General features: G+C 42.5%; 1 protein-coding gene and 1 long non-coding RNA gene across 3 annotated transcripts in view; one reads left to right on the top strand and one right to left on the bottom strand.

The window, feature by feature from the left end:
* SIPA1 (signal-induced proliferation-associated 1) overlaps window positions 1-21440 on the top strand; it is a 58325-nt gene extending 36885 nt beyond the window's left edge. Inside the window, exons 11-14 of one of the 2 annotated variants that reach the window (XM_073578456.1) lie at window positions 6555-6653; window positions 9597-9657; window positions 9757-9823; window positions 20745-21440. In XM_073578456.1, the coding sequence (XP_073434557.1) occupies window positions 6555-6653; window positions 9597-9657; window positions 9757-9823; window positions 20745-20894 (377 nt within the window). In that variant the 3' untranslated portion in view covers window positions 20895-21440. The remainder of the gene's footprint in view (window positions 1-6554; window positions 6654-9596; window positions 9658-9756; window positions 9824-20744) is intronic. The other variant, XM_073578457.1, reaches the window with a different exon arrangement.
* LOC141092369 (uncharacterized) overlaps window positions 1-26794 on the bottom strand; it is a 198384-nt gene that overhangs the window by 35752 nt on the left and 135838 nt on the right. The gene's annotated exons all lie outside the window — the stretch shown is intronic.

Raw genomic sequence — 26794 nt, 5'->3', positions numbered from 1 at the left:
GGCTGAAATATCTGGAAAAGAAAAAATAAAACCACAAACACAAACATAAAAAAAAAACAGGTGATCACCGATCACCTATAACATGGACTTAAAAAAGGAGAAAATTAAAAGAAGAATTTGGGGCAAATAAAGAACATTGAGAAAATGCAAGTGTAATAATGAATCAGGCCCTTCATCTCCGAAACCTCGTCCTAATTACATATAACCGTATAAGGTTAACAGTGTAATATTGTTAGGGAGAATGCGCATAGACTGATATGACAGCATCGGTCTTATCTCCAGAAAACATAGAGATTTCAATGCTACTTTTGTGTTCTCTGAATTTGGTTGTGAATGCTTCTATTTGGAGGGATAGATAACTTTTGGCTGAGCGAATTAATTTATTTTATGACTGTATCAATAAGTACTTATGATGCAGTTTCCTATACTGAAAGAAAAGTCATGAATTTTGACCTTTCGTGTACCTGGAATTAATTTTTGGCAAAAACAGGAAAAATGTCAGGTCACCCAACCAGAAATCCGTTGCACGAAAAAGTCAAAGCTAAATTGTAGAACGATAAGTATCCATCTAAAGGATCCTCTGTTAAAATCACTTTTATTCACCAACTTCAGTTAAAAAGCACATAAGCGTTTAAGACTGAGTCCTAAAAAAAAAACCAATAGACATCACCAATTGTAAAGCACAAAAGCATTTCAGACTGACAACTTAATCACTGGACAAAAATGTCAAAATACAGAGTAGAATCATAGAATCATAGAGTTGGAAGGGACCTCCTGGGCCATCTGGTCCAACCCCCTGCTCAAAGCAGGATTCGCTAAATCATCCCAGTCAGATGTCTGTCCAGCCTCTGTTTGAAGACTTCCATTGAAGGAGAACTCACCACTTCTCGTGGCAGCCTGTTCCACTCATTGATCACTCTAACTGTCAAAAAGTTTTTTCTAATATCTAATCTGTGTCTCTTCCCATTCAGTTTCATCCCATTGCTTCTAGTCTTTCCTTGTGCAAATGAGAATAAAGTTGATCCTTCTACAATGTGACAGCCCTTTAGATATTTGTAGACAGCTATTAAGTCTCCTCTCAGTCTTCTCTTTTGCAAACTAAACATTCCCAAATCCTGCAACCTTTCCTCATAAGACAGGGTTTGCAGACCGGTCACCATTCTGGTCGCTCTTTTCTGAACTTGCTCCAGTTTGTTGATGTCTTTTTTAAAATGTGGTGCCCAAAACTGGACACAATATTCCAGATGAGGTCTGACCAAAGAGGAGTAGAGGGAAATAATGACTTCACGTGATCTAGACTGTATGCTTCTGTTAATACATCCTAGAATTGCATTTGCCTTTTTTGCTGCTGCATCACACTGTTGACTCATATTCAGTCTGTGATCTATTAGTATACCCAAGTCTTTTTCACATGTGCTGTCACTTAGCCCTATTCCTCCCATTCTATATATGCTTTTTTCATTTTTATTGCCCAGATGTAGTACTTTGCATTTCTCCCTGTTAAAAACCATTCTGTTAGTTGCTGCCCACTTCTCCAGTTTATTTAAATCTTTTTGAATCCTCTCTCTCCTCTCTAGTATTAGCTATCCCTCCTAGCTTTGTGTCATCAGCAAATTTAATCAGTTTACCCTCAATTCCTTCATCTAAATCGTTGATAAAGATGTTGAACAATACAGGGCCCAGGACAGAGCCCTGTGGTACCCCACTTGAGACATTCTTCCAACTGGATGTGCAGCCATTTACGACCACTCTTTGGGTCCGATCACTAAGCCAGTTATGAATCCACCTAACAGTTGCCTTGTCCATTCCATACTTAGTCATTTTTTCAATAAGGATTGTATGAGAGACTTTGTCAAATGCTTTGCTGAAGTCAAGATATACTATATCTACAGCATTTCCTTGATCCACCCAATCAGTGATACCGTCATGGAAGGAAATTAAGTTAGTCTGACATGACTTATCAGTTACAAACCCATGCTGACTCTGTTTAATCACTTCATTCTTATCCAGGTATTGACATACATGTTGTTTAATAATTTGTTCAAAGATCTTTCCTGGTATAGAAGTCAGACTCACCGGCCTATAGTTGCCTGGGTCCACCTTCTTCCCCTTTTTGAAGATAGGAACAACATTTGCTCTTCTCCAGTCTTCTGGCACTTCTCCTGTTCTCCAAGAATTTTCAAAGATTATGGAGAGGGGTTAAAAAATTTCTTCTGCTATCTCCTTCAGTACTCTGGGGTGTAATTCATCTGGACCTGGAGACTTGAATTCATTTAGGTTAGCTAAGTGTTTCCTCACTATCTTTCTGTTTATAGATATCCTGGATTCTTCTATTCCCTTAATAGGACAGTGAATAACAGTTGATGTTGCATTTCCTTTCTGAGAGAAAACAGATGCAAAATAGGAATTTAAAAGTTCAGCCTTCTCAACATCCTGTCTTACCATTTCATCATTTTCATCCTGTAAAAATGTAGACATCACGAGTTATAAAGCGCAAACGGTCTTCAAACTTGGTCCTTAATCATGGTACAAATAATAAGGTATAGATTTTCCTTTAAATGGTGATGGCTATTGTGTATTTTTACATTTTTGTACAATGAGTAAGGACTCATATTCCCTTTAATTTCTGAAATCCTGGCCACCTCTTTCCAGCCCATTAATTTCTGCAGAGCAGTTACCTACTCACCTCCCTGTCAGCTCCTGTACTGTTATCAGTCCTGCAAAATTACAAGTCATCATCTCCCATCTGTTATTGCTTTCAAGGCAATTCTCCTAATCACTGCTCTCACTTTCCTGAGCCATGTGCTTGATCAAAGGCCCTGTTATTTCTATATGAAAATAGACTGATAACAGTGTAGGTTTGAGAATACTCTGGAGTGTATATACAGGCGGTATATACAGCTCTGTCAAAAATTAAGAGACCACTGCACAGTTTTATAACAATCAGCCTCTCTACATGTCTGACAGCCATTCCACTCCAGTGTCAGTTGAATTCCAACCAGAGGGCACCTCATTCTACTTAATGTGCTTCTGATTAGGTGATCACCTGAACCAAATAATATTTAACGAAGGAAAGTATAAAAAGCCCTACTGTGGTGTTCACAATCCTCTTGCAATAGGACAAGCTGGATGGCAAAACAAGTGCTAGTAAAATCCCAAAAGTAATAGGAATGAAAAAGTAACTGTTAACCATGCCAAAGGAGTTGAAAAGAAAAGTCTTGCTTGAGGAAAAGAAGGGCTCAATTCTGGCTTTACTAGCAGAGGGATACAGTGAGTGTCATGTTGCCTCCATCCTTAAAATTTCTGATGGCAGTCCATTACAACAAGGTCAAGCAGTAGACATTGGGGACAACAAAGCTACAGACCGGCAGAGGGCGAAAAAGACTCTCCACTGACCGGGATGACCGTCATCTTATTCGAATGTCACTCAGCTACCGCAGGATAACATCAAGTGACCTACAAAAGGAATGGAAAATGGCAGCTGAGGTGAAGAGCACGGCAAGAACAGTTCACAACAGGCTCCTAAAGGCAGGGCTCAACTCATGTAAAGCTAGAAAAAAGCCTTTCATCAAAGAGAAGCAAAGGAGAGCCAGGCTGAAGATTGCCAAAGACCATAAGGATTGGACCATAGAGGACTGGAGTAAGGTAATCTTCTCTGATGAGTCTAATTTTCAGCTTTGGCCAACACCTGGTCGTCTAATGGTTAGACGGAGACCAGGAGAGGCGTACAAGCCACAGTGTCTTGCACCGACTGGGAAATTTGGTGGAGAAACAGTGATGATCTTGGGATGTTTCAGCAAGGCTGGAATTGGGCAGGTTAATCTTTGCGAAGGACGTACGAATCAAGCCGCATACAAGGTTATCCTGGAAAAACCGTTGATTCCTTCTGCTCAGGCAATGTTCCCCAACTCTGAGGACTGGTTTTCCCAGCAGAACAATGCGCCATGCCACACAGCTAGTTCAATCAAAGTATGGATGAAGGACCACCACATCAAATCCCTGTCATGGCCAGCCCAATCTACAGACCTGAACCCCTTGAAAACCTCTGGAATGTAATCAAGAGGAAGATGAATAGCCACAAGCCATCAAACGAAGAACTGCTTACATTCTTGTACCAGGAGTGGCTTAAGGTCACCCAAAAGCAATGTGAGACTGGTGGAAAGCAGCCAAGACGCATGAAAGCGGTGATTACAAATCATGGTTATTCCACAAAATATTGATTTCTGAACTCTTCCTGAGTTAAAACATTAGTATTGTTGCTTCTAAATGATTATTAACTTGTTTTCTTAGCATTATTTGAGGTCTGCAAGCACTGCATTTTTTTGTTATTTTGACCATTTCTCATTTTCTGAAAATAAATACAAAATTTAGTGCTTGGAAATTCGAAGACATGTTGTCAGTAGTTTATAGAATAAAAGAGCAATTTACATTTTACTCAAAACTATACCTATAAAGAGAAAAATCAAAGTGAAAATTTTGCAGTGGTCTCTTAATTTTTGTCAGAGCTGTGTATCACCAGTCGCAGGCCGGGAATATATATATAAACCTCCGGTCCGTCACTGCCAGGATCTCTCAATAACACCAGAATGGTATGCTGCCACCAATTCCTCATTAGATATAAGCCCGGTTCATTAACAAGCTTATATTGGGTCAGAAACCAACCCCAGGTAGCGTATAAGTGGTAACCGAACTCACGGTTGTGGGAAATCAGGTTTCGAGATAAAAGAGCAGCCCAAAATTAATTGACATTGTAATTGCTGGAAGGCACAGTAGATGCTACAAATATATACAGAGTAATAGATAGAGGTTTTGATGGTACATTGGACTTTCCCCTGAGATTCACTGTACTCTCGTAATTCATCTCTGGGTATCGGTGCCCAAGTGTCTGGAGCTTCCTTTGATGTTGGCTGCCTTGCACAGCAGGGGGTCCTAGCTCTGCCCCTCCTCACCTTCATTAACATGTGACTTCTAATTCTCTGGCCATTTGGCAAAAGTTCTGTTCTTTTGGGGATTTGTGTACTTCTCCCAAGGGTGCGGGCCACTTCAGGAGTGGAGGAAGATATCTGGACAAAATATTGGGCCTAAATTAATAAATCCAAAATGGAGTCTCCCTCGCCCCTCACAGTCTCCCATCTGTTATTGCTTTCAGGGCAATTCTCCTAATCACTGGTCTCACTTTCCATGCGTAAAGTGAGCACTTCATGTGCGGATGGTACCCAGGGTTTGGAGGAGAGGAGACTCTCCTCCATGCCCTGGGTACCATAATCCTGTAAAAAATAGAGTTAAAATAAAAAATAGGGATATACTCACCTTCTGATGGCCTCCGGAATCCTCCCGCCTCTCAACCACGCTGCCAGCATCTTCCGTTCCCAGGGATGCATTGCGCAAATCACCTGAGATGACGTTGCGGTCTCGCGAGGGTGACATCACAAAGGTCCTTCGCGCAAAGCATCCCTGGGAACGGAGTTTGCCGGCAGCGTGGCTGAGAGGCGGGAGAGCTCCGGGGGCCATCAGAAGGTAAGTATATCCCTATTTTTAATTTTTTAACATTATTTTTAACATCCTATCTCTTACTATTGATGCTGCATAGGCAGCATCAATAGTAAAAAGTTGGTCACACTTGTCAAAGCACTATGTTTGAAAAGTGACCAACCTGTCAATCACTTTTCCAAGTGATGCTTCAAATCGCTTGGAAAGCACAAGCATTCTGCAAGCTAAAAACGCTTGCAAAATGCTTGTGTTTTGCGGGAAAACGCATGCTAATTCCGCATGTATTTTACTCGCGGCAGGGAGTTGTGGACATTTCCGCAGCATTTCTGCAACGTAGGCACTTGGCCTAACAGTGTAGGTTTGAGAACACGGATGTCCATAATGTCTCACTGTAGCATAAGTTCATCAGTAGGACGAAGGTCATGAACAGGAACTGTCATTCAAGGAAGAGTGTCCACCCCCAGCAACAATGAAGTGAAAGGCTCCTGAACATACAATTTGAGAAAAACACTTTATGTAATGGTTGGGAGTGTCGCATGGTTAAAGGAGGATGGAAAGAGGACAGTGGTAGGTCAGACAGATGGGTTAGGGCTGGCATGAACACATGGATAAGATTAAGGGTGGGTTAGGTGTACAAGTGGATGGGTGTAGTTTAGAGACAGTGGAAAGCTTTGCATCAGAAATAATGGTGAAGCTAATTATGTGAAACCGCAATCAGTCATTATGTAATTATGTAGAGGGGTTACATGAGCTGAGGGGTGAAGCTTTCTCTAATGTTGTTGACCTTGTGATTGAAATATATGGCAAAGTCTTGAGTTGAGATTAGAGATATGGTAGTTGAGGGCACCAGGAAAAAAAAAAAAACAATAAAAACGGAAATTCGACAAAACGTTGATTGATCAATTAGTTCTTAGTTCCAGATTTTCATATGAAAAACAAATAGGTCATAAATGCTTGTGTTACTTTTTCTTCTGTCTTCGTCAGGGGATAGTGATAGAGAACACTCATTAAACAGCTTTATCAGTGTCGATCCCTTTAGCGTTCCGCTTATTTTGTTTCTGCAGCACTCTCCCCACCTCCGCAGTCACTTGAAGATGAATGGCAAAGTATTTCTGACCTTACCCTCGCCTGTAACAGCATACTGGAAGCCATGTCTAAAGAGGGTAAGCTGCCATTTTAAACAAAAAAGGGTATTTTCTTAAAGGATTAAGACTTAGCAGCAGTGCAGAGGAATCAGCAAATTGTAGAGAGAGAGATACCTTATAGGTATGTCTACCTCTGGTTAATGCTTACCTTACGTGTTCCAGTATTCACTGCTTCTCCAGTCTTTCCCTTTTTTGCTTCCTGATTTTTATGTGCAAGTTGCATTAACACTTAGATATCTGCCTTACCCCTCACCTCCTTTAACAGTGAAGGTGGGTCTACCAGCTGCTGGGTTCCATAACATCTGCTTTGCTTGCTACCCTTGTAGTTATGCTTTCAATATGTGATTTCCACCATACGAATTAAGCGATAGACTAGAAGTATTATTATCTTAAAATTATGGCATTTACACACTTAAACATATTTTTATACATAATTTTCCATATACACTGCTGTGAAAAAGTATTTACTCCCTCCGCATGACCCTTATTGACACTATAAGTTTCCAACATTAATCAAAATAATTCAGCCCAAAAAATTGATGCCCAAAGCAAATTCTAAGTTGTAACACAATTAAAGAGGACCCATCACCTCCTGGAATACATTATGAATTGAAGAGAGACCAAAACACAAAACGTTTGTCAAATCTATATAATTAGAAAGTAAAACTTTGGCTCTTTAAAGAAAGAGGACTAGAACTCTAGCGTCACCTATTGGAAGTAGAAATCCTACAAGTCAATACTGACCCTTTAACGAGCCTTGCCATATGACTTAGGATAAAAGCCAAACCAGAATCTCAATTTGTAAACATAGTATTTTGGGGTATTGCCCTTCATCAGTGCAAAGTATGAAATCTGATTTGGCTATGTGAGAGGTAATTTGCATATTTAATTTCTCAAAGGAGCCTGCATGTCATATAAGTCTCATTACTCTGACATGCCAGTCCTGGCTTGTCACTCTCCACAATGAGTAACTATACCCCTTAGACCTCAGTCCAGAGCCTCTCACCTAGCCAAATCAGATCTCATACTTTGCACTTTTGAGAGGCAATACCATGAAACACAGTGTCTACAAATTGAGATTCTGGTTTGGCTTTTATCTTACGTTATATTGAAAGGCTCGTTAAAGAGTTGATATACTGACTTTTTAGTATTGCTACTTCAAATAGGTAGCGCTACAGTTTTAGTCCTCTTCCTCTCTGAAGAGGTAATTTGCCTATTTCATTTCCAAGAGGAGCATGTATAGCATATAATTTTCCTTATTCTGGCATGCCAAGCCTGTCTTGTCACTCTCTACAAGGAGAAACGTTACCCTTTAGAGACCTTTAAGAAAGAAAGACTAAAGGTGGCTCTCCACTGTCTTACTATTTGACAGCTGTGTACGGCTTCATGCTTCTGAGTTAGGCGATAAGGAGACTGGGAGTGTGCAGTATGAAAGCCCAGGGTGTTATGAATGAGTTACCGGAGGAGGAAAAAACAAAAGTACAAGCTAAGTCCAGAAAACCGGAGAGGTTGGTAGCTAGGGGATTGCAGACCCCTGATCCTATTCACAACAACTAACAGTAGCCGTGGGGTGTTCCTACGGTGGTCCTAGCCACCTTGTTCACAGCTGGAGAACTAAATAAACCTAAAGAAAGAAAGGGGAAATCTAAACTGCCCCAGAGCAGACCCCAAAGCAATAGACAGCCCCCAACATGTATTGACGGTGAAAACAGATGAAAACACAAACACAGACAGAAAGACAGGCTGAGCAAACGATGGGGCCCTCACTAACTAGATAGGACAGGAAAGAAAAGCAACTGACTGCAATCACGCAAAAACCCTGCCAAAAATAATGTCCAACACGTCTGATAGAAAAGACCCTGAAGTCACTAGACTTCAAAATCACTATATCAGCACTCAGGTATATTCTGAAAACAGAGCAAAGAGATCAACTGATCAGAGACAAAAATGGAGTTCAGCCAGTCCCAACCAGGGCTGGCTGAACACAAACACTAAGTAAACCAGACAAAATCTCATGGAACAATAGCAGAGCAAAAACTTAGTTTAGTAGACAGGACTAAACTGGAGGCCAGAGCTCAGAACAGAGAGGATCACCAGCAACCCAGCAGGGCGTCGGCGGCCTTATATCGACTCAGAGATTCCGGATGTCCAATCACACTCCACCTGTTCAGATGACAGGTTTTTCCCATCCAAATCAATTTCACTACCTCCTTTCACCAGCAGAGGGAGTTCATCGGACATCAAAGGTGAAGGAGAAAATGAGCTCATAACACCAGGGTATATGTAACCCGTTATCTTTCTTCATACTGGATGATGTTATATAAGAGCTATAAGATATATTCCTACATGTTATGAAGCAGCAGAGGGAGGAGGCTAAAAGCTGCAACAGCAAAGGTAAATCCTGTTACAGTTAGCTGTGACTGACTGGGTTTATTTAGCTAGAGAGTCTGTAGTGAAAGACTCCGAGGAACCTTTTAGAAGCTGCTGTTTCCTCCTCTATTAGATTAACCCTTTACAAGCTGTTATGTTCTCTGCTTGCAAATGACATGTATTTGCAAAAAAGTCTTCACATTTGATCCACTGTCACTTTTAATGTAAGAAAAAAAATTGTACATTACAACACATGTAGGGATTTCCTAACAAACAGGAAATCCCTACATGTGTTGATGCTGTCAAACAGCATCAAGATATTCAGCGGCGAGGACTCGAATATATTTTTTAGCACACTGCAGACACCCTGTTAGCACATGAGCATGTTTGGATAACACCTTACAGGATCACAATAGCTCGTCACTACTAATAATCACACTGCTACTCTACAGGGCATTTCATATATAGATATGTCCGTCCATACCAGTGTGACGCTACATAATAAGATACTTCCAGCAATGCTGATGCTTGTGTTAGTGTGTGACAAGGAGATTATTATTACTTTTTCTTACACTTTGTGTGTTCTTACAGAACAGGTACAAGCTTTTAAAAATGATTTGGGAGCTCAAAGCTCTCTCCCAGCAGCATCAGGGTAAGCGGCAAACACCTTAATTGTCAGGTCCACGCATTTCACACCATTGGATCTCAAAGTGACATTTACTGTACTAATAAAATGTCATCTCTTTACTAGAAATCTTAATGACAAAGTTACAGAGCTGGAAATGAAGCTGAAGAAACTTCAGGAAGACCTTAAAAGGGTAAGAAAAAATTCTAATTATTGATAGTAGAATAATTTCCTGACATAGTACATATATAAAACGTACATAGAAGATCAGCAACACAACCAGCAGTGTATCCATTAATTAAGTAAAGGATGCACGGTGCTGCATGTCTCAGGTCTACATACAGTGGCATGTAAAAGTTTGTGCACCCCTGGTCAAAATTACTTATTGTGAACAGTTACGCAAGTTGAAGATGAAATGATCTCTACAAGGCCTAAATTTAAAGATAATGCTTCACCGCAGTTGAAGAAAAGTAAAAGGTGTACTCCTGCAATTAACATGACGTAAGCCCCTAACGGGACTCTAGTACATATTACAACTCCGTTCATCACCTCTGAACTGCTCTACAAGTATGGTTTGAGAAAGACCTATGATAAGGTAGTGTATACTTCTGGAACCTTTTACTTTTCTTCAACTGCGGTGAAGCATTATTTTTGTGATTGAAATAAATAAAAAATTTTCTATGCAAGTAATATGCATCTGTGAGTGCGACTGTTTGTCCTTGTGACTGCAATTTTGTGGGAAAAAAAACTCCACGTTCAGTCTGCACCAATATAGCAAGAATGCGCGTCTTTTTCTCTTCTAATCTTAAAGATGACACATTTCCTTTGTATTTTAGGCAGAAAAAAAATCGTCATTTTTTACATTTTAAAAATTACAAAAATGAAAATGGGCCGATACAAAATTTAGGGCATTCTTGGAGTTTTCTGTGCTCAGATAACTTCGACCAAGGTTTTAGACCTTCTTAAACCTGTTAGGGTTATGACTCACTATCATCGTTAGCAAAAGGCAAGGTGATGCAAATATCACAGCTTTATAAAAACCCAGCCTCCTCTAACCTTGTGCCAAAAACAGCAGCTATGTGTTCTTCTTAGGCCTGTTTCACACTTACGTTTTTCCTGTGCGTTGGCAGCCGCTAAAATGGCGGATAACGGATTCCTGGGCGATGAAACACCAACGGGAGCCACCGGACCGTTGGTGCGCCAGGATCCGCCAATTTCGGAATTTTAAAGGAACCGCGGCTGAAAAGAAAAAATGACTACCGGCGATGTAGCGGTAGCGGGCAGAGGAGGCGAGATCTCGGGCAATGTCGCGGCGAGTGGAGGCGAGATCTCGGGCGATGAGGCGGTGAGTGGAGGAGAGAGAGATTTTTTATCCAGCAGTCAGATTGGATTTAGGGTTAAACATGTAGCAAAAGAGGAAAATACAGATCCGGACAACAAAAAAACGTTGCATTGTCCGTTCGGTGATCTCAGCGGATGCCAAAATTTTGGCGGCTCCGCAGAAATACGGATGCAACGGACGATCCTCAGTCAAAATCCGCCGATAATGAAAGTCAATGGGGAAAAAAACGGATCCGCCAAGATAAATGGCAGATCCGTTTTTTTTGCAAATCGGTGGATTTTGACTGATGGTGACAAACGGATGTGTGAAACAGGCCTAAGCAGCTGCCGAGCATTCTGAAAATAAAAATGGTGGAGGCCCACAAAGCAGAAGAAGTCTATAAGAAGATAGCAAAGCGTTTTCAAGTTGCCCTTTCCTCAGTTCGAAATATCAATTTACCATAAGTCCACAGGACGTCCGGCGTATCTAAGGCCTGTTTCACGCATCCGTTTTTCAGCTCAGTCGAAATCTGCTAAAATGTCAGAAAACGGATCTGCAGGCGGATTGAAAGAAACGGGTGGCACCGGACCGTTGTGTTGACGGATCCGTGTAAGGTTGAATTTTAAAGGAACCTGTGTCTGGAAAAAGGAGAGAGAGAGAGAATTTCTCAGCCGCCAGAACAGGATTTAGGGTTAATTTCCGGCAAAGGCAATTCTTCCGGGCAAATGCGGATCCGGCCAGCAAAAAAAAGTTTCAGTGTCCGTCCAGTCATGTCAGCGGACGCCAAAGTTTTGGCAGATCCGTGAAAAAACGGATCCTACGGATGACCATCCATCAAGATCTGCCGATAATGCAAGTCAATGGGAAGAAAAACGGATCGGCCAAGAAAAATGGCGGATCCGTTTTTTTTTTGCAAAACGGCGGATTTTGACTGATGGTGACAGACGGATGTGTGAAAGAGGCCTTAGATGGAACTTTCATCCGAGACACAAAAAAATCCATCATCTACAGTCAAACTCTGAGGTACGGTCCGTATCTGTTCAGACAGTAAAGACAGAAAACTACACCTGCGATCACTGAGGAATACATTCCTACAGCAAGGATACCATCCACTGGTCATAGATGAACAGATCCAGAGTTACAAGGATCCCAAGAGGCAGCCTCATGGATTACAGAGAGAGGGGACAACAGGGCGCCTCTTGTGGTCACATACATAAGTATCCTAAGGAAAATTGGTGCTGATCTCCAACCCATATTCCACAGAAACCGCAAACTGAAATCTATATTACAAAAAGAAATACCAGTTCACCCACGCGATTGGAGATACGAGATCATAGGACAAGATGTAACCACATGTGGATGAAAAGAGGGGTTGATCCAGCTTCAAGAATTTTTTGCAAAATACAGCTCTGGGAAAAATTAAGAGACCACTTTCAAATTTTAAGTTTGTCTGATTTTTCTCTTTATAGATACAGTATATTTTTGAGTAAACTGTAAATTGTTCTTTTAGTCTATAAACTTCTGACAACATGTCTCCGAATTTCCATGCGATAAATTTTGTATTTTTTTCTGACAAAGAAAAATGGTCAAAATAAAAAAGCAACAACAGTTCTTTTAGAACTCAAAAAATGCAAAGAAAACAAGTTCATAATCATTTAGAAACAACAATACTAATGTTTTAACTCAGGAAGAGTTCAGAAGTCAATATTTTGTGGAATAACCATGATTTTTAATCACAGCTTTCATGCGTCTTGCTTGCCACTGGTCTTTCACACTGCTTCTGGCTCAAAAATGTAAGCAGTTCTTCTTTGTTTGATGGATTGTGACTATCCATCTTACTCTTGATTACATTCCAGAGGTTTTCAATGGGGTTCAGGTCTGGAGATTGGGCGGCCATGACAGGGATTTGAGGTGGTGGTCTCTTAATTTTTGCCAGCGCTGTATATTAGAAAGGAGAAGGTGCAAAAAATATGTACAAAAATCAGTAAAAGGACAGCATAGCAGCAACGCGTTTCAAATGCACATGGCGTTCTTTGTCAGAGCTCTGACAAAGAACGCCATGTGCCCAAACTTTTGCAACAGACCATTTTCTTTTTTGTAATTTTTTAAATGTAAAGATAAATATTATATATATAATTAATTTTTTTGCCTAATATACAAAGGAAATGTGTCATATTTAACTTTAGGCCTCTTTAGAGATCAGTTTATCTTCAACGTGGTAATTGCTCACAATAACAGTAGTTTTCACCAGAGGAGCCCCAACTTTTACATGCCACTGTTGAATCTCACAGTAAGGGGCTCATACCCATTTGCGAGAGAAAAAACGGTCCGATTTCCGGACTTAAAAAATGGACGAGTGTCATGCGAGTACAATACGATTTTTCTCACAAGGCATCCGTATGCAATGCGATTTCTTTCTCTGCAACTATTTTTCCACAGTCATTTACAGGACCATTTACTGTGTTCTATGACACAGAATGGTAACGTATCCGTAAAAAACAGATGGAAAACGGATTGTTTTTCTCGAACCCATTGACTTGCATTGGTGAGTCTCATCCGAAAATTGCAGTAAATCGCAGAATGCTGCGATTTTTTTCTCAGTCCGATTTCGGCTTAGAAAAAACTCGCAAATGAGATGTCACCTACTGAATAACATTGGTCCGAGTGCAATCCAATTTTTTATCGGATTGCACTCGTCCGTATTTCTCGCCAGTGAGTATGAGCCCTAAACAAAAGAGAAACCGCAGCACTCCTGAAGTATAAACCATGGAGACAGTTAATTTTCCCAATGACCTGTTCAACGTTTCGACCCTGAATGAGTTTTTCAAGCTTGAGAAAGACCCATTCATTGTCTCATCATTGCCAACGATGTCAACCATCTCTATAGAGCACTGCAATCTTTATTTTCTATGAATACAAAGATAGTCATTAAAGGAGTTCTACAGAAATGTTAACCCTATCTTTCAAGCTTGAAAAAGACCCATTATGAGTGGAAACGTTGCACCATTTCATTGGGGAAGTAAACCATCACCATAGTTTATATTTCTAGAGAGAAAGTTAGTGCTCCCATGTACAAGCTTTAATAAAACTGTAAAGCCTTCAGCTCTGTATAATGGGTGTTGCGATACTCAGGTTCAGATGGCCATATTTCATGGTCTGTATATGGACTGCAATACCCGTACTGAACCCAGTGTCCTGACCTTAATTTAAAGGGAATCTGTCAGCAGTGTTTTGCTATGTAATCTGAGGACATGAGTTAAGGGCTGAGACACAGATTTCAGGGATGTGCCACATATTAGCTGTGTGCTACTGTTTCAATACCATGAATGCTTTATCACCAGGAGATTATCACTGCCTGGACTACTACCTGCATGCGTCTTGATCCAACCACACCCCCTCCTGTGATTAGCAGCTTACTGTCAGTAGACAATGTACACAAAAAGCTGCGGTATGGGCGGAGACAGCTTTAGGAGCTCTGATTCAAGCAACATCTAAAAACTCTGATTGTTTCACAACTGCTGCACCCAGTAAAATAAGTGATACATCGTTGGAATCAGGGTTTCTTTTCCTACATCACACTGCTCTAAGATGAGGGAGCAGAAACCTGGTGTCTGATTCCCTTTAAAGCCTCTGATATGTTTATAAGGTTTTAATAAGTTTACAGTGGGTACGGAAAGTATTCAGACCCCTTTAAATTTTTCGCTCTGTTTCATTGCAGCCATTTGGTAAATTCAAAAAAGTTCATTATTTTCTCATTAATCTACACTCTGCACCCCATCTTAATTGCAAATTTATTAAAAAAGAAAAACTGAAATATCACATGGTCATAAGTATTCAGACCCTTCTGTCTCTGAGCTCCTTGGCCAGATCCTTTGACCTCATGATTCTCATTTGGTCTGACATGCACTGTGCAGTCTTATATAGACAGGTGTGCGCCTTTAGAAATCAAGTCCTATCAGTTTAATTAACCACAGCTGGACCCCAATGAAGGAGTAGAACCATTTCAAGGAGGATCAGAAGGAATTGGACAGCATGTGACTTAAATATGAGGGTCTGAGCAAAGGGTCTGAATACTTATAGCCCTGTGACATTTCAGTTTTCTTTTTTAACCCCTTAACCCCCAAGGGTGGTTTGCACGTTAATGACCGGGCCAATTTTTACAATTCTGACCACTGTCCATTTATGAGGTAATAACTCTGAAATGCTTCCATGGATCCCGGTGATTCTGACATTGTTTTCTCGTGACATATTGTACTTCATGTTAGTGGTAAAATTTCATTCATATATCTTGCATTTATTTGTGAAAAAAACGGAAATTTGGCGAAAATTTTGAAAATTTCGCAATTTTCCAACTTTGAATTTTTATGCCCCTAAATCACAGAGATACGGCAGACAAAAAACTTAATAAGTAACATTTCCCACATGTTTACTTTACATCAGCACAATTTTGGAACCAAAATTTTTTTTTGTTAGGAAGTTATAAGGGTTAAAAGTTGACCAGCGATTTCTCATTTTTACAACACCATTTTAGTTTTACGGACCACATCACATTTGAAGCCACTTTGAGGGGTCTATATGATAGAAAATACCCAAAAGTGACACCATTCTAAAAACTGCACCCCTCAGGGTGCTCAAAACCACATTCAAGAAGTTTATTAACCCTTCAGGTGCTTCACAGGAATTTTTTGAATATTTAAAAAAAAAATGAACATTTAACTTTTTTTCACAAAAAAAATACTTCAGGTTCAATTTTTTTATTTTACCAAGTGTAACAGGAGACATTAGACTGCAAAAGTTATTGTGCAACTTGTCCTGCGTACGCTGATACCTGATATGTTGGGGGAAACACTGTTTCGGCGCATGGCAGCGCTCAGAAGGGAAGGAGCCCCGTTTGAATTTTTCAATGCAAAATTGGCTGGAATTCAGATCGGACACCATGTCACGTTTGGAGAGCCCCTGATGTACCTAAACAGTGGAAACCCCCCACAAGTGACCGAATTTTGGAAACTAGACCCCCCAAGGAACTTATCTAGTTATGTGGTGAGAACTTTGAACCCACAAGGGCTTCACAGAAGTTTATAACGTACAGTGGTACAATTAAAAAATCATATTTTTTCCACAAAAATGATCTTTTCACCCCCAATTTTTATTTTCCCAAGGGTAACAGGACCCTAAAAGTTATTGTGCAATTTGTCCTGAGTATGCTGATACTCCATATGTGGGTGTAAACGACTATTTGGGCGCAATGCAGTGCTCAGAAGGGAAGCAGCGCCATTTGACTTTTTTGGCTGGAATTGAGATCGGTGTTATGAATGAGTCACCGAAGGAGGAAAAAACAAAAATACAAGCCAAGTCCAGAAAACCGGAGAGGTTGGTAGCTATCGGATTGCAGACCCCTGATCCTATCCACAACAACTAACAGTAGCCGTGGGGGGTTCCTACGATGCCCTAGACCCCTCGATCACAGCCGGAGAACTAAATAGGCCTAAAGAAAGAAAGGGGAAATCTAAACTGCCCCAGAGCAGACCCCAAAGCAATAGGCAGCCCCCAACATATAATGACGGTGAAGCAAGATGAAAACACCAACACAGATAGAAAGATAGGTTGCGCAAACGATGGGGCCCACGCTAACTAAAAAGGACAGGATAGAAAAGCTGCTGTCTGCAATCCGCAAAAAACCCTACCAAAAAATGTCCCAACCGTCTGATAGGAAAAACAGGCCCTGAAGTCGCTAGGACTTCAAAAAGACTATATCAGCACTCAGGTAAATTCTTAAGACAGAGCAAAGAGACAAAAATGGAACTCAGCACACCCCCGACCGGGGATGGCTGAGCTCCAAAAATCAAGGTAAACAAAACAAAACTAATAAGTTCAATAGCAGAGCAAAAACTTATCTTTGAGAAGCAGGAATCAGACTGGTCTCCAAGAATCCAGCAGAGAAATCACCAGCGACTCAGAAGGGCGTCGGCTGCCTTATATTCAGTCAGCAGTTCCTGTTACCCAGTCATCATCTACCAGATCAGATGTTTGATAATCAGCCTCACTACCTTCCTTAACCAGAAGAGGGAGTTCATCAGACATCGACGGTGAAGGGGAAAATGAACTCACAACAGATCGGACACCATGTCGCGATTGGAAAACCCCTGATGTCCCAACCTGTGGAAACCCCCCACAAGTGACACCATTTTGGAAACTAGACCCCCCGAGGAACTTATCTAGATGTGTGGTGAGAACTTTGAACCCCCAAGGGCTTCACAGAAGTGTATAACGTACAGTCATACAATTAAAAAATCATATTTTTTCCACAAAAATGATCTTTTCACCCCCAATTTTTATTTTCCCAAGGGTAACAGGACCCTAAAAGTTATTGTGCAATTTGTCCTGAGTACGCTGATACCCCACATGTGGGGGTAAACCACTATTTGGGCGCATGGCAGAGCTCGGAAGGGAAGCAGCGCCATTTGACGTTTTTGACTGGAATTGAGATCGGACACCATGTCGTGTTTGGAGAGCCCCTGATGTACCAAAACAGTGAAAACCCCTAAAAATGACACCATTTTGGAAACTAGACCCCCCCAAGGAACTTATCTAGATGTGTGGTGAGCACTTTGAACCCCACAGTGCTTCACAGAAGTTTATAACGCCCGGGCGTGAAAATAAAAAAAATCGTATTTTTTCCACAAACATGATCTTTCAGTCACCAATTTTTTTATTTTTCCAAGGGTAACAGGAGAAATTGGACCCAAAAGTTGTTTTCCAATTTGTCCTGAATACGCTGATACCTCATATGTGGGAGAAAACTACTGTATGGGCACACGTTGGGGCTCGGAAGGGAAGTAGTGACGTTTTGGAATGCAGACTTTGATGGAATGCTCTGTGGGTGTCATGTTGCTTTTGGAGAGCCCCTGATGTATCTAAACAGTGGAAACCCCCCACAAGTGACCCTATTTTGGAAACAAGACCCCCTAAGGAACTTATCTAGATGTGTCGTGAGCACTTTGAACCCCCCAGTGCTTCACAGAAGTTTATAACGACCGGGCGTGAAAATAAAAAAATCGTATTTTTTCCACAAACATGATCATTTAGTCCCCAATTTTTTTATTTTTCCAAGGGTAACAGGAGAAATTGGACCCAAAAGTTGTTTTCCAATTTGTCCTGAATACGCTGATACCTCATATGTGGGAGAAAACTACTGTATGGGCACACGTTGGGGCTCGGAAGGGAAGTAGTGACGTTTTGGAATGCAGACTTTGATGGAATGGTCTGCGGGTGTCATGTGCGTTTGGAGAGCCCCTGATGTACCTAAACTATTGAAACTCTCCACAAGTGACCCCATTTTGGAAACTAGACCCCCCACAGAACTTATCTAGATGTGTGGTGAGCACTTTGAACCCCCAAGTGCTTCACAGAAGTTTATAACGCCCGGGCGTGAAAATAAAAAAATCATTTTTTTCCACAAAAATTATATTTTTGCCCCCAATTTTTTATTTTCCTAAGGGTAACAGGAGGAATTGGACCCCAAAAGTTGTTTTGCAATTTGTCCTGAGTAGGTTGATACCCTATATGTGGGGGTAAAACACTGTTTGGGCGCATGGCAGAGCTTAGAAGGGAAGGAGCACCATTTGACTTTTTCAATGCAGAATTGGCTGGAATTGAGATCAGACACCATGTTGCGTTTGGAGAGCACCTGATGTGCCCAAACAGTGGAAACCCCCCAATTCTAACTCCAACCCTAACCCCAACACACCCCTAACCCTAATCTCAGCCCTAACCCTAGCCCTAACCCTAATGGTAAAATGGAAATAAATACATTTTCTTTTAATTTTATTATTTTTCCCTAACTAAGGGGGTGATAACGGGGGGTTTGATTTACTATTTATGGCGGTTTTTATGTTTGGCGGCTGTCGCACGCTAAAAGACGCGTTTTATTGTAAAAATAGTTTTTGCATCACCACATATTGAGAGCTATAATTTTTCCATATTTTCCATATTTTGACCCACTGAGTCATGTGAGGTCTTATTTTTTGCGGGACGAGTTGACGTTTTTATTGGCACCATTTTCGGGCACGTGACATCTTTTGATCGCTTTTTATTCCGATTTTTGGGACGCAGAATGAACAAAAACCAGCGTTTCATGAATTTCTTTTGGGGGGTGCGTTTACACCGTTCCGCGTGCGGTAAAATTGATAAAGCGGTTTTATTCTTCGGGTCAGTACGGTTACAGCGATACCTCATTTAAGTATTTTTTTTATGTTTTGGCGGTTTTATGCAATGAAAACTATTTTATATAAAAAAATCATTATTTTTGCATCGCTTTATTCTGCGAGCTATAACTTTTTTATTTTTTCTCTGATGATGCTGTGTGGCAGCGGGACAAGATGACGTTTTATATTTATATGCGTTATTGCACTTTTTGTTTGGCGGTATGATAATAAATCATTATTTTTTGCTTCGTTTTTTATTTTTATTTTTTAAGGGGTTCGCTACAGGGGTTAACTAAAGGGACAGTTTTATAGGGCGGGTCGTTACGGACGCGGCAATACCAAATATGTGTACTTTTATTGTTTTTGGGTTTTTTTATTTCCAAAAAATGAATTTATTAGGGAATATTTTTTTTTTTTTAATTTATTTAGCGATTTTTTTTTTTAAATTATTTTAACACTTTTTTTTTTTTTTTAACTTTATTACTTTGTTCCAGGTGGGACAGCACTGTCCTGTGACAGATCGCTGATCTGTCACATCACAGATCACTATGACAGATCAGCGATCTGTCACAGGCACTGCACAAGGCTTCCTCGTGCCTGCGCTTTGCAGGCACTGAGGAAGCCGGCTCCCTGCAGGCCCCCGAAGGTCCCCGTCGCCATCTTGGATTCGGGGACCTGCAGAGATGGAGCCCCCCGCAGCAGCGCTGCACATTGCGCTGCTGTGGGGGGCTCAGGGAAGCACGGAGGGAGACCCCTCCATGCCGATGCTTCCCTTTAACCCCCGGTACACCGCGATTGTGTTTGATCGCGGTGTGCAAGGGGTTAACGTGTCGGGGCGGTCCGTGACCGCCCCTGACACATTGTGCCAGGTGTCAGCTGTGATAATCAGCTGACACCCGGCCGCGATCAGCGGCGCTCACCTCGTGGGCGCCGCTGATCACTATGACGTACTATCCCGTCCCTGGGAATTAAGTCCCAGGGCACATGGACGGGATAGTACGTCACATGACAGAAAGGGGTTGATAATTTTGCAAACATTTCTACATTTCTGCTTTTTTTCAGTCAAGATAGGGTGCAGAGTGTACATTAATGAGAAAAAAAACTGGACTTCTTTGAATTTACCAAATGGCTGCAATGAATCACAGAGTGAAAAATTTTAAGGGGTCTGAATACTTTCCGTACCCACTGTAAGTCTGTAGGAGACCAGAGGCCACTGTAGTCTGTATTTGAATCATGAATTTATATATATATTTATTAATTCTGCAAAAAAAAAGTGTTGATGGGACATAAGCATTCTAAAAAAAAGAAAATTAGTACACCACATAAAAATGCAGTATAACTGGCTCCTATGACAAATTTCTACAGTGGCCTAGGCACCCAAAATGCATATTTGTGAAGATCTTTACATACTGAAGAATGTATTTTTATAGCATTCAAATACAACTAAACTTATGTAAAGTCCAATCAAAATCAGTTGTACAAAACTCGTCATGTTGTCTTTCCTCGTTTACATATGAACAAACACAATTTTGAAAAATCATTGAAAGTACCTATAAATGCCAATAAAATCTTATCTAAATTTTGCTTAGGAGCAAGAAGGAAGAGCACAACTTCAAGCTGAGGTTCTGAGTCTGAAAAGGACCCAAGAAGAAGCGTTCACTGGAACTTTGCCCCGAGAAAGCGGTGCCAAGATCCTCAGGGGTGGAGTCAGCAACTGTGAAGGAAAGGCTAATGACTAAATTATGAAGTATTCATTAAGAACTTTGTAGAGAAAGTTTGGGATCAGGGAATCATTTCATGATAATTCAATGATATGATCAAATTGAAAGACAATGCAAGGTAATACCGGTCGATAATTTAATAAGGGTTCTATGGAAATGAGATGGTTTTTGGAGGATAAATTGAGTCAAACACTGAATTATTAGGTGTCCGGGTATAATTATTTCAGACAACCACTAACGAATATTCCAGGGGATTGAATCAATGAAGAAAATAAAAACCGTACAGATCAGACAAAAAAAAAAAACTGAGGGAAGAAAATCCTCTCCGTAGTGGACGGAAGATCTGGATCCACTGTTACTTCAGGTATGGCTTACAAATACTGTGAATGCTGATGGGACAATGCGAGCTTTACTAGGATGCATACCGCTGGAACATTGTGAAGGAAGGATGGCCTGTATCGAGCGTCTTTGTACATAGAGTATTAATGTCTTCCAGTGATTATCTTTAAAGTTCCTGCCATATTGAATGTATATTTGGGACAATAAAGGGTAATATTATCTGAATTCTTCCTTCTGAGTGATTATTTTTATCCACCAAAGGTATTTATTTGTGAAGTAACAGGACGCGCTAAGCAAGAATTACATACAATACATACATCTTCAGTAGTGGGGAACAAGCGTGCTCGCCACTTGAGTGAGCATGGGTGCCTAGGTGCACATCAAGTATCGCGGGTGCTCTAGCGCCATGCTCGGGTACTCACCAAGCGCCATGCTTGAGTCCCCGCCCCTCATGTTTCACAGCCAATAAACATGGAGGGATTGCCTGCCATACACAGGCAATCCCTGCATGTTTATTGGCTGTCAAAGGCCGGGATCACACAAATGCGAGAAACACGGCCGAGTCTCACATGTTAATACCCGGCACTGCCGCCTGCAACTCGAATTGGAGTGTGCAGCCGCATAGCAATACATGGAGCTCCGCTCCGAGTGTCGGCGGCAGTGCCAGGTATTAACTTGCAAGATTCAGCCATGTTTCTCGCATGTGTGATCCCGGCCTAAGAGCCGCGATACATACGGGGTGGGGACTCGAGCTTGGCGCTTGATGAGTACCCAAGCACGCCGAAGCTCACTCGCTCAACACTAATATTCTGGAATAAGTTTATACCCAAAGTCGACTTTGGAATATTATTTTATTTAGTTATATAAATAGATAAAAAATTCTGCACTGATTTTTATCTTACCTTTATATCAGTGACAGGACTCTCTTTAAAATATAATAAAAGAAAAATATATGAGATAGGAGAATAAAAATACCAAACACAGTGACAGTTAGATGAAATTACGTTGCTCAACTAAATAACAAATTAATTACAAATGAGACCTGAGAATGTGCTAGGTTAAGTTGCCAATGCCAGAACTCAAATACACTATGATCTTGAGCCAGCGTTAAAGGATTATTCCCAAAAAATCAAGTTATCCCTTATCTATTGGACTACTGAGACGCCCAGTAATCGCTATAATGTTCTGGAACCCCGCGAACAGGGCCGTTTCCTGAATGCAGTTGAGGTGTGTAATTTCGGCCTCCTCTCCATTCATTGTCTACGGGACGGTCAAGCCCAGTGCTAGGCACTTTCCCATCAGTCCTGTAGACAATGAATACAGCAGAGATTGGTTATGCGCATCTACGCTCCAGATCTCCATACTTGGAATTGGTGGGGTTCCAAGTGTTGGATCCCCGAGTGATCAGCATGTTACCCTTGGATGGATAGAAGATAACTTGATTTTTTGGGAATAACCATTTCAGTAGTCATTTTAATCAGCAAGGTGGTAAACATGTATGTTTACCACCTTGCTGATTAAAATGACTACTGAAATGTCCACCATGTAGACCATGGAATTCCACCGTAGCTGAACTAATGCTGTCAGCACACATACAGCTTGGGGTTTGTTATACAGTATACTGGTATTTCTGACTGTTGAGCCAACAAATTGTTCAGGTGAGAGGCCACTGGATGACAGAAGTCATATTATTATCCAAGTGTCAAATTCCTGCAGAGGAAGAGGAGTAGGCCGCTGTCTCATCATCAGCTGTACTACATGAGCACATTTATGGCGTCCAGTACAGAAGCAGCAGCTATAACAGAAGCAAAATGCAAGGCTGATGAAGCGTCATCCATTGACCAAGCAACCGGAACTGAACTGTTGATGTCCCTGTGGAGGAAGGAGATGGCTGGAATATATCGAGTTACTAATAGTGAAGAGCGAAAAACATGCTCGAATAAGGTGTTATCTGAGCATGCTCGTGTACTATCCGAGTATCTTCGGCGTGCTCGAAAAATATGTTCGAGTCCCAGCGCCTGCTCGTCTCGCTGCTGTTCGACAGTTGCGACACGTGCAGGGAGTACCTGCTTGTTAGGCAAACTCTGCATGTGTTGCGGCTGTCGAACAGCAGCGAGACATGCAGGCGCTGGGACTCGAACATATTTTTCAAGCACACCGAAGACATTCGGTTAGTACCCGAGTATACTCTCATGGCATCACTCATAACTCCTGTTTTTCATTGAAGCTCTCATGACCCGTCCATCGCCATCATGTTGTAACCCACCTATCACTCAAATAAATAAATAGGCCAACCTTTATATGGGCGAAATGACTTGTACTGCACTCAGCTCCCCTGTCCTCTAATGGCTCAAAACTATGTTCTATGTGATAAAAATGGGAAAATAGGGTGTTTGTCCTTGTGGGGTGTACTTACATAGGTGCTGGACATCTGCCTGATCTAGCAGTATGGACATGACCAAAAGGGCAGGCGTTTATTTTGTTCTTGTAATGTGATTTGTTTGCTATGTACAAGAAAAAAGAGTTTTAGATGAAAATCGACTGTTAGAATGTTGGACAATTGATTGCCGTCCTGTGCCCACCATACAATAGAGACTGAGGCAGAATTTTCCCATCATCCAATAGGTTGTAGATACGGTTTTCCATCATGTTTTGCATGATCAAACATGGCCACATACAGTATTTAAAAGCACATTATCCGCAACAAACCATGCACAGAACAGCACAGGACATTTTATTTTGGAAATATATTGGTATGGATCGTCTCTGCTTGGCTTGCTCGCATGAACGTATAATGGACGAGTGCCCTCTGATGTTTTATTGGATAGCACTCGGCCCAGTGTTATACCAAGGGGCAGTGCAGATCTGCAGCTTTTTTATGCCGATTCGGATCACACGCACCTATACAATTATATGAGTGCATGCATGTGAAACATCGGACTGCACTTGGGTGTTATCCGAGTGCAGTCCGACATCTGTGGAATCAGACAATGGAGAAGATGGAGAAATTAAGTTCTCCATCTTCTCCGAACCTGTGCTCTGATTCTCTTGCATGAGAGAATCGGATCACACTAAGATGACACTTGGATGAAATTTTAACAGTTTGATCCAAGTTCCATTAGCATAATTGTACAAGTTTTCTCGTATGAGAGAATCATCGCTCACATGAGCCCAGCCAAAGAGAGCACATGTAAGGAGGAGAACTGGGCCATGGGTACCTGTCCTGTGAAGGGTCCAAAACTGTCGGGGCTGTCTCCTCTGTTGTCCGGGGGGGAGAGTAAGAGACCGGACAGACCTTTGCACTCAGAAACAGGGGTTGTGGCTAAGCGGCAACAGCCACAGCGCACGCGGAAGCAGTCAGTCTTGGCGGGAACAGGTAGCGCCAGCAGAGAGATATCCTGTCCCTTTGAGCACCGGCCTGTGTCCATGTACTCCTGCCGTCACAAGCGGGGAGTACAGAGAGAGAAGTGCAGTGTGCCCGGTAACTGGCAGAGAGCGAGGTGCCGTGCACTTCGTGACCGTGAGTACAGAGCACGTGCCACATAGAGAGAACCAGGTACTGGACAGACAATTGCGGCCCACCTTATTGGCATATACCTGCCCGCCCACGGTGGACCCCGATAGTGCTGCGGCCTTGTTTGCTCCGGCCGTATGTGCTCATGGACTAGGGGCTCAGCGGAAGGAGCCAGAGACCGACTGCTGCCGCCAGAAGACGAATCGCCATTACCAACAGAATCTACTTGGACAAGCACCACGCCAGCTGTTGTTGGCGTTACCAAACCCCAAGCAGTACCTGCAGTCTGAGGAACTCCTGATACGATAATTGAACTGCCGTTACTTTGTTTATTAACCCCTGCATATCCTTTGTAATTGGATTGCTATTCCCCCGTTTAACCCTTCATCTCCCTGTGGTACTAGCAGGTACGCAGGATGCAGTGACGAGTCACGAGACGGTTTGGTGTTTTTATAATAACATTTATGGGCCTAGAGGTGACTTTCCTCAGGCTCGGCCTGACCGGCAAAAAGGGGGAACACGGGTTGCCATCGCAGGGGCTCAATACAAATAAACACAGACGACAGAACACGACTTCTTCCGGCAATAACCGATCACTATAGGGCCGCGGTATGGCCGACTACGGGTCCTTAATCATAAAGTCAACTTAGCAGTTCAGATGTCCCTCGCCGTTCGGGTTGGTGGTCTTTCGGCATAGTAGTTGCTGGGCCCAGTTGCTGAGACGATGGCGAAGTCTTCGCACGCTCCAGCGCACTGATGACACTGGAGCCCCACAGGCTCCGACAGGGTCCTTGGACGATTGGGCCGCAGCCCCCAGCTTGGGGCAAGCGACAGCGATGGGTGGTGGCGGGTGACAGGCCACCTGCGCAGCTAACGGCTGTGACGGCGAGTCCGTGGTGAGCAGAGGCCCGGCCCCTGCCGCGGACCGGAGCGGGACAGTGATGGCCGCCGGCAGTGCTGTACTTGCTGCGGCCACTTGTGAGGACAGGGCGGCTGCCGGAGGCGGGGAACAGGTCGCCGACGCGGGCTCAGGCGGGACGGCAGCGGGTGACTGCGAGCAGGCCGCAGCTGCGGGCTGAGGGGAAGTGGCAGCGGCCGCGGGTTGGACTGGGGCCGCAGTGGCCGCGGGCTGGAGCGTGGCAGCAAGCCCCCGATAGTCGCCTCGGTACCGTCCCTCTGGAGTCCTCGGTGAGCGTCCTCCCTGGCACTGGTGAGTCGCTCTCCCTTGCAGCAGCTTCCACTGTCTCCTGCTCTCTCTGTGTCGATCTGCTGACTCATCACCCCGGGAATTCCCCACCTTCTTTATATTGGTCCCTCCCCCAGCCCATCTGTCTGTCACAGTGGTCCGTCCCTGAATCCAGTCCCACCGGGGACAGTTTCCCCCGGAACCCAGATGACGGCTCCCATGGTTCCGGCCTGGGCACTCGACGGGGGCCGTTCCTCCCACATCCCTGTGAGGAGTTAACCCCCTGTTAAATTTGTTAACCCTTGCTCAGCCTTCTGTCTGTCACTGCGTCCTGCTTTCACACATAAGATGGCAAAACAGATAGCACAATCTCTGTCAGCAACACAGTATGGTCTTTCCCCTCCTTAAAAGTGACAGTAGTAATATTTGATATCTGCATTTATACTAATGGGTTTTACAATATTAATATTGCATGTTCTGGACATGCTAGTGATCAGAACCTGAATATGTAGGTAATGGACTGGTAAGTGTTACACGTTTTATGGTGACATGTCTTACCAGCTGAGAACTCTACCACGTTATCGCCTGTCTTTCCTGTTAATTAATGTCTGCGCTCTTCCTCTTTCTGGAAAATTCAGCACTGTTTCCCCATAACTTTCCACACCACCTGTGGTTTAGTCACATCACACCTCCATACCTTGCAATTCTATAGAGAAAAACAAAACTAAAATGAATTTCAACCAGAACGATGAGAGAATGAAGCAAGTTTTAATTCTATTGTGTACTGTCTGCTTGTGGTCGAGGTTATCGACCACTGGTGCAACCTCAGAGACGGACGGATTCCTATTCAAAGAACAGGTGCTTACAAGTTCTATGCTC

This window comes from Dendrobates tinctorius, unplaced genomic scaffold, assembly GCF_039654945.1.
Source record: "Dendrobates tinctorius isolate UK_male_01 unplaced genomic scaffold, ASM3965494v1 ptg000059l, whole genome shotgun sequence".
Lineage (NCBI taxonomy): Eukaryota > Metazoa > Chordata > Amphibia > Anura > Dendrobatidae > Dendrobates > Dendrobates tinctorius.
Note: the sequence above shows the minus strand (reverse complement) of the source record. Positions and strands in the feature narration are given on the sequence as shown.